The sequence below is a fragment of the Benincasa hispida genome, chromosome 4, assembly GCF_027475165.1.
Source record: "Benincasa hispida cultivar pf3 chromosome 4, pf3_genome.v1.1, whole genome shotgun sequence".
Taxonomy (NCBI): domain Eukaryota; kingdom Viridiplantae; phylum Streptophyta; class Magnoliopsida; order Cucurbitales; family Cucurbitaceae; genus Benincasa; species Benincasa hispida.
This window is the reverse complement of record NC_143481.1, coordinates 19,138,589-19,149,769: the sequence shown is the minus strand read 5'-3', so window position 1 is coordinate 19,149,769 and position 11,181 is coordinate 19,138,589. Positions and strand designations below refer to the sequence as shown.

General features: G+C 35.5%; 2 protein-coding genes across 2 annotated transcripts; both read left to right on the top strand.

The window, feature by feature from the left end:
* Window positions 1-774: 774 nt before the first annotated feature.
* On the top strand, window positions 775-5,625 carry LOC120076492 (O-fucosyltransferase family protein). Its single transcript, XM_039030338.2, has 12 exons — window positions 775-1,188; window positions 1,661-1,759; window positions 2,054-2,153; window positions 2,233-2,300; window positions 2,862-2,950; window positions 3,054-3,234; window positions 3,312-3,440; window positions 3,550-3,683; window positions 3,839-4,052; window positions 4,471-4,655; window positions 4,748-4,843; window positions 4,937-5,625. The coding sequence occupies exons 1-12, from the start codon at window positions 1,033-1,035 to the stop codon at window positions 5,088-5,090; spliced, it is 1,605 nt and encodes a 534-aa protein (XP_038886266.1). The 5' UTR covers window positions 775-1,032; the 3' UTR covers window positions 5,091-5,625.
* Window positions 5,626-9,492: 3,867 nt separating this feature from the next.
* LOC120076310 (histone H3.3) lies at window positions 9,493-11,026 on the top strand. The gene is made up of 4 exons (XM_039030074.2): window positions 9,493-9,698; window positions 10,187-10,258; window positions 10,353-10,429; window positions 10,522-11,026. The coding sequence occupies exons 2-4, from the start codon at window positions 10,187-10,189 to the stop codon at window positions 10,781-10,783; spliced, it is 411 nt and encodes a 136-aa protein (XP_038886002.1). The 5' UTR covers window positions 9,493-9,698; the 3' UTR covers window positions 10,784-11,026.
* The last annotated feature ends 155 nt before the right edge of the window (window positions 11,027-11,181 follow it).

Below are 11,181 nucleotides of genomic sequence, written 5' to 3'. Positions count from 1 at the left end.
TTTATCAGTTTTGTTATTTAAAACAAATTTTCTCATCCATTCATAAAAAAAAAAAAAGGAAAAAGAAAATTACAACTAAGAGAACAAGTTAGGAAAGTAAGAAGGAAAAAAAATCATTAGAAAAAAAAAAATCTCGAACTCTTAATCACGATGAGTATGCTGGTTATAAAGGGAAATTAAGAATATATCAACGAATTTATGAAAGCAAGTACTATTCAATTTCCTTCTCAAAACAAGAGTATTATTCAATATCTCTTTCAAAAGCAAAATGTCAATATTAATTAAGTAATAGTTGGCTACATCGGTGTATATGCTTTATTATTATTATTATTTTGAATTTAACCACATATAAAAGAGAGAATAATAGAATCGTCAACCATTAAATGATAATGGATTTGATGGTTTATTAATTATATATTTTTTTGGAAGTAGGTTTATTAATTAGTATTATTTGAAATATTATTATGCATAATGAAAAACTATTAAATATGATGTGAAAAATAATTTTGAATTTCATAATAATGGCGGCGGTTACAATTACAAACTGATTATTGAAAACAACTTGGAAAAGGAGAAGTAAAAGAACAAGAAAACGTTTTTCTTTTTCATCGAATATAATAATAATAATATACAAGTAAAAGAAAATATAATTCCCCCCCCCAAAAAAAAAAAGTAAAAGAAAATAAAAGGGTATTTGGAGTCCAGAAAAGAAAAAAAAAACGAGGGACCCAGGAAGTGTCTAAATCCCAATATTTAATTGCAGCTTCGTCCCTCAACGCGTAAATGGTATCAACCAAAAGGCAATGTGCGGCCGAATGCCGTACCAGAATCAACAATAAAACCAAAACTACACACCGCTCTGCCGTGCTGATCTCTCCGTCGCCGACGCTGTTGCTGCCTCTGCCGGAGAGAAACAAAGCCATAGTCAGGAGGCCAACAGAGAGACAGAAGGAGAGTTGTATTCTCTAACCGGTGCGCTTGGCCATTGCTCAGAGTGACGGCGGAGAGAGAGAGAGAGAGAGAGAGAGAGAGATGCTGAAACGGAGGAGGAGAGCAGTGGCGGTGCTGAGGAAGTTGCTAACCTGCGCCATATGCTTTATAGCCTTACTAGCACTGCTTTCTGTTCATCTTCACTTTTTTCCGTCCTCCCAAGTCCCTGGCTTCTTCGATTCCCACAAGCTTCCTGCGGTGACCTATCTTTTCTCTTTATATCTCCTCTCCCTCTTCATTTCTTCATTTTCTGTTTTTCTCCTTTGCGTATGATCGTGTTTTCAACTGCGTTTCTTTCATTTTCTTTTTGTTTGTGAAATTTTCTGAGAAGTATTTATGATTCTGGCGCTTGAATTCCTAGTGATTAGAGTGCTTATTCGACGAGTGAGTGTAGACAACAAATAGCAACGCTTTTATTATGTCTTGGATGTGTGTAATGCACTCCAATTTTACGTCTGTATTCTTTAATTCTATCGGTCGGGGGTTATTCGCGATTATGATTTGAGATTAGGTAGGGCATTCTTTGACTTTTGAGTCGTGTTTGCTGACTGATTATTCATGAAGTGTTTGACGGAGTGGTTTTAGGTTTTCTCTTTGTGAACTAGTGGGTTGCGCTGATTTTGATTTTAGAAAATTCCGTTAACATATTTTGTGTTCCTTAATCATGTAGCAACGTGAATTTAAACACCAGAGGTTGAGCACCGAGAATAGCTGGACTCAGGAGATTGTTCCGCCCCATCTGTCCAAAGCTCCTGTTGCTTCTCGCAAGGTTTTCCATTTCTTTAACTCCATAGTTATGATTCATTTGCAGAATTCCCTCAGTTTTCGGTGAAAACTCGAGAATATCAAAGACACCGGAAAGAATTGGGAAAATTATATGCCGTCTTAGAATTTTCTACTTCACAACCGTTGTTTTGAGTAATCTGTTGAATATAATCTTTCTAATCTTTGGTAAAAATAGGTAATCAGATTTTTATGGTTGGTTCAAAGTTTAATAGATGTAATTTCGCTATTGATAAGAAGTTATGCACCTTTCATGTTTTCACTCCTTTAGACTTGACAGTTGGGCAGTGCAAACTTGGTTCCGGGTCCAGAAAAGCTATGGAAGCCCCCATCAAACCGTGACTTTTTACCATGTGTAGAGCCCAGTGTCAACTATACATGTAAGAGTGTTACTATGTTCATCTAGTTCCAATCACAGATTCCTTGTACTTTATCTCAAAACTTCTGTCGGTTATGCAGCTCCTGTGGAGTCACGAGGTTACCTTCTAGTTCATACAAATGGGGGACTCAATCAAATGCGTGCTGGGGTCTGTTACCTCTCCTACATTATAATAGTAACATTAATTATTTATCTAAGTGTTTAGCCTTTTTTTGTGCTAAAATACAAGTCTTATTGAAATAGATTCATATAATGTTAATAAGAGTTCTCAAAGTATTGTTATAGTTCCTGAACTATTCTTTTTAACTTTTATCTTTGTCAATTATCCATATTCCATTTTGGAATGTTATCTTCATCTCATTTTAGACTGTATCATTCCAATTTGTTCTTTTAACTTTTTGCCTCTCAATTTATTCATCCAGCACTCACTAAATTTGAAGTATAGTCCTAGTCTCATTCTATGTTACTGAATATGTATACATTATATTGTAAAAACATTTGAGTGCTTGGAGGGATTCTTTAGGCATGCTGCTTTGTAAATTTGAGCACATAATTTTCTCCTGAACTTTGTACCTTCCACGTTATGTAAGCTTATTATAGATCCAGAGTTATTGACCAGGTCCTTTTTCGTTTATTTTGTTCCAATACTTCATACTTAAATCAGTGTAGGTTTTGGTCTTTGAAAACCATTTTCATTCTTGAATTGCAGATATGTGACATGGTAGCTGTAGCTCGAATCATCAATGCTACACTTGTAATTCCAGAACTTGATAAACAATCGTTTTGGCAGGACACTAGGTTTCTTCTTCTTCTTTGTTCCCCCACAAACTAAAACTAGATCTCATTTTCTCACATTGCCCAGTCCATAATCGAGTTCATTTTATTTTATTTTTATCCTCAGCAACTTCTCGGATGTTTTTGATGAAGATCATTTTATCAATGCTCTTGCTAAGGATGTAAAAGTGATAAAAAAGCTTCCTAAAGAATTGGCTACTGCTACGAAGATAGTTAGGCATTTCAGAAGTTGGTCAGGTATGGATTATTACGAGGAGGAGATCACTACCCTTTGGGAAGAATATCAGGTATTTCTACTTCATTTGGATCTTGTTAATGCAAATCCACATTGTTGTTCTTCATGAATTAATGTACAATTCTGTAGGTCATTCGAGCTGCAAAATCTGATTCACGATTAGCAAACAATAATCTACCTTTAGATATTCAGAGGCTCCGCTGCCGTGCTTGTTATCAAGCCCTCCGGTTTTCACCTAAAATTGAAGACCTGGGGAAAGTAATATTCTTTTCTATTCTTTTTTTGCTGCTGCAGTAATTGTATCCCTTCTTTTAGTGATTGTAAATATATAAATATAAATAATTATAATGTATGTTCAATGTTGTAGTTATTGGTGGATCGAATGAGGTCCCATGGTCCTTATATTGCTCTACATTTACGATACGAGAAAGACATGCTTGCATTTAGTGGATGTACACATGATTTATCTCCTGCTGAAGCAGACGAGTTAAGGATGATTAGGTATAAGATCTTTTTTAATGTGTTCATTTACATTTTACATGTTTTACTGATGATGTGTTGAGTTGAGTTCAATGCACGATTGCTCTTGTTTTTCTTCTTCTTCCTTCCCCCCCCCCCCCTGCCTTTTTGATGGTGTTGTCGGTCAACACTTGCAGAGAAAATACTTCATATTGGAAAGTAAAGGAGATCGATCCTTTGGAACAAAGATCCAAAGGGTTCTGTCCATTAACTCCAAAGGAGGTTGGAATATTTCTTAGTGCTCTTGGCTACCCGTCAAAAACTCCTATATACATTGCTGCTGGAGAGATTTATGGTGGTGATTCACATATGTCTGCTCTTCAAGCACGGTACCCCTTACTGACGAGCAAGGTATCATCTTATACTGTAACCGTCTGGACCTCACCTCCATTTCTTTCTTATTAAACTAATAACATTGGTATTGTACTTTTAAAATCCTCATGAATAACTTTTCTTTTTATAACAAAAGTTATAAAAGTTTTCATTAAACTTTAACATTCAGTATTGTACATTTAAAATTTTCATAAATAATTTTTTATAAAAAAGAAAAAACTAAAGTTTTCGTTAACTTACAAATCTATCCCATGTCCTGTTAGCTACATGGATTAATATTTGATCATTCTCAAAATTATCTGGTGTTCTCTGTGTTCCTGCGATTTGTTGCACAATTGCTTACAGAACTGTCTGTCACATTTGCCTAGTGAATTTGCAGTTGAAATTCTACGTCAGTCAACAACGATAGTTTATATGTTTCTTCTGATATTTTCAGGAGAAATTAGCTTCTGTTGAGGAGCTTGAACCTTTTGTCAATCATGCATCCCAAATGGCTGCCCTGGACTACATTGTGTCTGTTGAGAGTGACGTTTTTGTTCCCTCATACTCTGGGAATATGGCTAGAGCAGTTGAAGGCCACCGCCGATTTCTTGGACATAGAAAAACAATATCTCCTGACAGGCAAGAAAGTTAAACATTAGAAGCATTTTCTACTTTAACGCCTCAATTGCTTCCACTGAAGCTGTTTGTATCATCTTGTTATTGTCAATCAGGAAAGGGCTTGTTCGTTTGTTTGACAAACTTGATCAGGGAACAATGAAAGAAGGGAAAAACATGGCCAGCCGAATTATTGAAATGCACAAGAGAAGGTATCGTGTACTCATTGCAGTTTCAATTATCTTGAATAATGAGTAGTTGTTCAATACTTGTATTTGATTTTTCTCTTTAACCTGTTTTCTCAGGCAAGGCTCTGCGAGGAAGAGAAAAGGTCCCATTTCAGGAACCAAAGGCATGGACAGGTTCCGCTCAGAAGAAGCCTTTTATGTTAATCCTTTGCCAGATTGTTTATGTCAAAGAGAATTGCCAAATGGAAATATGACTTCCATTTTCAGATAGTTCAATTGAATATCAGGATAAATTGCCCCTAGAGCTCAATGTATAGGCAGGCGACCCATCGACGGGTCACCAGCTTCGTACATCGTTACAATAAGCCAGCTACGATGGGACGATGGAGTGTATATTATAACTTGAGTTTTGGTAGTTGGCGGGCGGTTGGTATAGAAGGTTGAGGGACAGTCCCTTTACGCAGAGTATAAGCGGAGGGAGTTGCAGGAGATGGACAAATTTTGAAGAGTTTCCAAGATCACTCCATTTTGGGGAGAATGGGGAACGAAGGGGGTTATTAAGCATAATTGTTTTCATGTTATAGTAATTTAATGCAATGATGAGCGAAGCATTGTAGCAATTAAATTAAATTTTTAACGATTTTTTCACCCTTCCATAGGTTTTCAGTGATGCAAAATAGGTTGTGTTCTGCATAATGTTGCACTTGGTTTTTTTAAATTTGCAACTTTGGCTCCTTTATTGGCTGTCAAAACCTTTTGAAGTCGTATGAAACGCAGTTTGGGCTGTGGATGAGTAACATTCTCTATGATTCGAAATACAAGTACTGAGTAGATTCAATCAAACAAAACCCTCAAATTCTTAAATTAAAGAATAACTGTAATGGGTGACAAAACTTGCCATTTTTAAATATAGCAAATTTTTTAAAAATCTGTAAATATAGTAAATCTTTAACATAATATCTCATCATTCCATTTTTTACCCGTATTTTAAAGGAGGTTACTTTCAATATTTAATTAAAAAGTAATTGACAACGTTGGGTACTCAATTAATTTTATAGTCACTTCAACGACAATAAGCCAATTGACAGGTTTAGATTATTAAAATGGAATGTTAAATATACATGCGAAAAGAAAATGTAACTGAAGGAAACTATTTTTTTTTTTTTTTAGTTTCTTTGATTTGACATTATTTTAGATATGTTTCTTAAACTTTAGAATTAGAAACGGAAATGGTTATTAAACAATTATTTCTCGAAAAACTGAGAGGGGAATATTTTTATTTTTTTGGTAAGATTTTAAAAGTATAAAGTTTATCCAACAATAAATGTCTATCATTGATAGAATAAGTGGTAGAAGTTTATGACTTTTAGACTTTTATCAACTAGTGAATAATAATTTATTAGAAAATATTTATTTGATGACACATTCTCTTGAGTAAATGAACAATGGTGTAGAAGAACTAGTTTGCATAATTATAATTAGATACTCAATCTCGAATTAGTAGGGTTTCTGATAGACTTATTGTTAAAAAGTAATTTGAACCAGTATTAAATCACTTACCTTAGAATTAGTAGTTGATAGACTTATTGTGACATCCCAAATTTTTGGGTTTTGAAATTAATTATCTCGAACTATTTGGAATTATATTTTTTATTTTTGGAGTTCGACATTGAATTAAATGTGATGAGATAATTAAGTTTATATTTAGTGATTTGGATTTGTGGAAGATTGAGAGGTTAAAGGGGAAAAGGAAAAGGAAAAAAAAACATATGTATATTGGGTGTTGACTGGTCAAATTAGGGTTTGACTTAATCTTAATATATTTATATATATATATAAGGTTAAAAAATAAAAGAAATTTAGTTTTTCCTCTTCTCCATGCCTGCAGTCGTGAGTCCCCCCTCCACAATCCACAACATTTTCTTCTTTTCCATTTGCAATCGTGCGCAACCCTCAACCCCCAGATTCGCTGCCCACACGAGAAGCTCCAAATCTGTCGTCTCGAGCCGCTTCGACCACGCCAGCCGCAGGTTCTCTCAATTGTGACCCAGCGCCGCTTGTTCCGTCGGGGTTTTAGATCGCATCGTGATCCAACCGTAGCTCACCTGATCTCCATTTGTCTAACTTGCCTGCTAGCGCTGCCACTAGAGTCTAGCTGCCAGATTTAAAGTTGCGTCGCTGTCCACAATCGTCAGTAGCCGGTGCTCAGTATGGCCGTTCGTGTGGGTTTTCGTTGGGTCATCTGTTCGCTGCAACGTCTGTCGTTTGGTCCATTGCATTCATCCACCCTCAGCCCCCATATTCGCTGCCCACACGAGAAGCTCCAAATCTGTCGTCCCGTGTCACTTCGACCACGCCAGTCGCAGGTTCTCAATTGTGACCCAGCGTCACTTGTTCCATCAGAGTTTTAGATCGCATTGTGATCCAACCATAGCTCACCTGATCTCCAGCCACGATCTCCAGTCATCTCACTTGCCTGCTAGCGCTACCGCTGGTGTCTAGCTGCCAGATTTGAAGTTGCGCCGCTGTCCACAATCGTCCGTAGCCGATGCTTAGTGTGGCCGTTTGTGTGGGTTTTTGTCGGGTCGTCTGTTCGCTGCAACGTTCGTTGTTTGGCCCGTTGTACTCATCCACCGTCGGTCGTTGGTCACTGCCACTGAGTCTTCGCTTTACATTACCAGATTTTTAGAGTTCGATGGGTTCTGGTGAGTTGATGAAATTTTATTGGGTTGTTTTTGATCTATTGGTATATGGTTAATTTAATTGAGTTTCAAGTATGACCATGGTAGGTTGGTCTAATTTCAGTTGTTTCACGCTGCCTTGATCATAGATTTAATGTTCTGGAAGAATTCGAAGAATTTTGAAGAAACTTCTAGCCTATGAAGCACAGATACTTCATGTGAGGCAAAGAATCAGCACAGACACATATCAGATACCAATACTTTCAGATACATATCTGACACGCGATTTGATGTATCTATTTCTAAGCGTACTTTTTTTTAAAGAAAAAAGGCAAGCAACTCATCTAATTTTTCCCAATCTAAAACTAGACAACCTATTTAAAAAACTCACTACTCGAGTCCAAAACCAAAAGAAAAAAAAAATAACAGACCGAATTCTAGACTAGAATCATCTAATCTCCATTTTCACATTTGAGTCCCTACAAAGTCCACCAAAATGTGAACCATTTGGATATCTTCAACAATTCAATGAAGAAGTCTTCGTTTATCTTCATACTTCTCCCTTTAATCTTCTTCTTCTTTGCAAAATGAGTCACTTTTCTATTGTATTTTATTAACTATTGTACTTCAACATCTTTAGATGTTGCTTTTTTTGTATTCTATTTCAGTGTTTGTATTCTATTTTGTGCTATTGTTATTAACCTGTATGCTAAATTTATCTATATCCTAGATTTTTTTAAAGAAAAAGAAAATGTATCTTCAACATATCAGTATCCTCGTTTTTTAGAAATATATATATTAAAATATATTAAAAAATGACGCATTTTTAGATGTATCCGTATCTTAATTTTTTAGAAATTGGCGAATCATCGTATCCGATCGTATCTGTATCGTGTATAACTAGTTCCAGTTCTAGCAAGGTTGGGTCTACAATCGGTGAGTTTTGTTGGGTTCTTGTTTAATAGTAGATTACCCATTAAGCTTTGCGCTGGTTTAAGTTTGTTATTCACAATGCTTGTGTTAGATTGGAGCTTTGAAGGACTTTGAGGCACTGTTCAGAAGCCGTTGGGTTTTTGTAGGTTATCTTAAGTTTAATTGTTGGGAATTTAGTCATTGTCTTACTGGTGATTTGTGCATAGGATGGAGAAGTTAGATAGATATTAGTGATATTGGTAATAAAACTTAGGTAGATATTGGTGATAATGATATCTATAAAAGGAGTCTAAGAATGATATACTTTTTTCACCATAAGAATTTATCACGAATACTATCTATGAAAAGATCAATCATTGGTAGACTTCTATCACTTATAGCACTTGTATACTTAAATTTTTGGAATTTTAGACCTCCAACATTCTTTTGTGCCTTCAATGAGTTTTTTTTAGACATTTTCTACAGATTGAAGGTAAAATTTTTCATATTTGCAATTAGTTTTAAGTTTTGCTATTTTTGCAATATTTTAACCTCATTTTGCTATATATAGGATGAGCCCGTTAGAAAGTGATTTTATATTGACTAAAATTGACAAAAGTAATTTTAATGATATAAAAATTATACTCAAAATTACAAATCCAAACATTAACTTAATTTCAAAGGATAAAAAGCACCTATGTGGATTCAGATTGATTTTGAATCCAACAAAAGAATTTTTAACTATTTCTACCAAACAAAAAAAATGTAATTTCTTAGTTTGAGTTATCAAACCTACATATCTTACAGAATATAATATGAGTCGCATGCTTTGATTCACAATAACCTTAACTAGAAAGATCCTAATCAGTAAATAAATCTTAATTAATGAAAAAAAACAATTAATTTAATATGACACACAAAACAATTTGCGCCTCAAAATCTATTACTACTTTCAAATTTTTATAGGGTTCCCGCAACCAATAGGAAACTACCACGTCATTTTCGCAATCCGTTCAGTGTTTAGAAAAGTCAAATCGCCACCGTCCATTTATCCACTCGTACCAAGTACGGTAGGACTCTATCTACCGTCCGATTAAGCACAAAGAAGCACAGTGAATGTCAATCGTGTCCATCCGCCGCCATACGGCACAGGCTTAGCCTGGACCGGGAGGCCCTATATAAGGGGGTTTGGTTTTCCCTTTTTCTAATTCATTCGCATTTGGAAGAATTCTCAATCCTTCGACGACGAAAATTCTCTCTTGGTTCTCAAGCCCTTCTTCTTCCAGGTTAGTTTTTTGTCCCCTCGTTTTTGTTCTTTGTTTTTTTGGAATTGGTTGATTTTATTTGTTTTTCCTTTCAATTTCATGATGGAGGGTGCGGTTAGTTTGATTTTCTGCTCAAATTCTTTCTCATTGATTGTAATTCATGATTAGGGTTAGTTAGTTTGTTTGTTTTTTTTTTTTTTTAATCTTTCTTTCTGGAATCTGTTTTTCGAACTGCGAGCTTTGTTGATATCTAAATCTTTTAGAAGCGTCTACATAATCAGGAACTTGTGCTGGTAATTTTTGGAAGGGAATGGGAAGAATTAGGTCAAATTATCTCATAATTGCAGGGTAGAAGCAGGTTGAAGTTGTTGGGTGCCTCGAATTAGTAGATTATTCAATAATAATCCAATGTTCATCGTCTTTGAAATTAATAGACGCACTTTAGTTTTAAATTGTCTTAGCTATTTGTTTTGTTTTAATTGAGGGACGGTGTTTGATTTGTTATACAGATGGCTCGTACGAAGCAAACTGCTCGCAAATCCACAGGTGGCAAGGCTCCCAGAAAGCAGCTTGCTACTAAGGTAATCTTCAAGAAGAATTTCAAATAACCTAGTCCTGAATTCCCATTTGTTTCCTGACCTAACATTGTTAAAAATGTAACCTATATTTTTTCAGGCTGCGCGTAAGTCGGCTCCCACAACCGGAGGCGTGAAGAAACCACACAGATATCGCCCAGGAACAGTCGCTCTTCGGTATGTAATCATATCTAATCTTTAGCCACACGAACAGAACAATAATGGCTTCTGTTTATATGAATCTCAACCCGTCAATGTATATGACGCAGAGAAATCCGCAAGTACCAGAAGAGTACTGAGCTTCTAATTCGCAAACTCCCATTCCAGAGGCTTGTTCGTGAAATTGCTCAAGATTTCAAGACAGATCTGCGTTTCCAGAGCCACGCGGTTTTGGCCTTGCAAGAGGCCGCTGAAGCTTACCTTGTTGGGCTGTTTGAAGATACCAATCTCTGCGCTATTCATGCCAAGCGTGTTACAATAATGCCTAAAGATATCCAACTTGCCAGAAGAATCCGTGGTGAAAGAGCTTAATCAGCATCTAAGATTAGAACCATGCATCAAATATATTTTTTTTCTTTTTTTCTTTTTCGTTCGAATTGCAATCGGTGTGTAAATTGTGGTTTGCCATAATAAACACAATCTTACTTTTACCTTCAAGAACATTATTATTGGTGTCAAATTACGTTGATTGTCGGTTATCCTTGGAATTCAATTTGCGTACTTTGTAATTTAAGCTACTGATTTATCTCATACAAAGAATAATGTTGTTACGAATTTTTTTGTCAATCCTTCTAAAGAATCACAATTTCCATCTTTATTCGATTAAATAATTACTCCAATATAGATTATGTAAGATTTTAGACTAGCAGAAATATCTGTTGAATGGTACAATTCAAATATTGGTGGCGAGGGGAGGTTTTTTTTTTTTT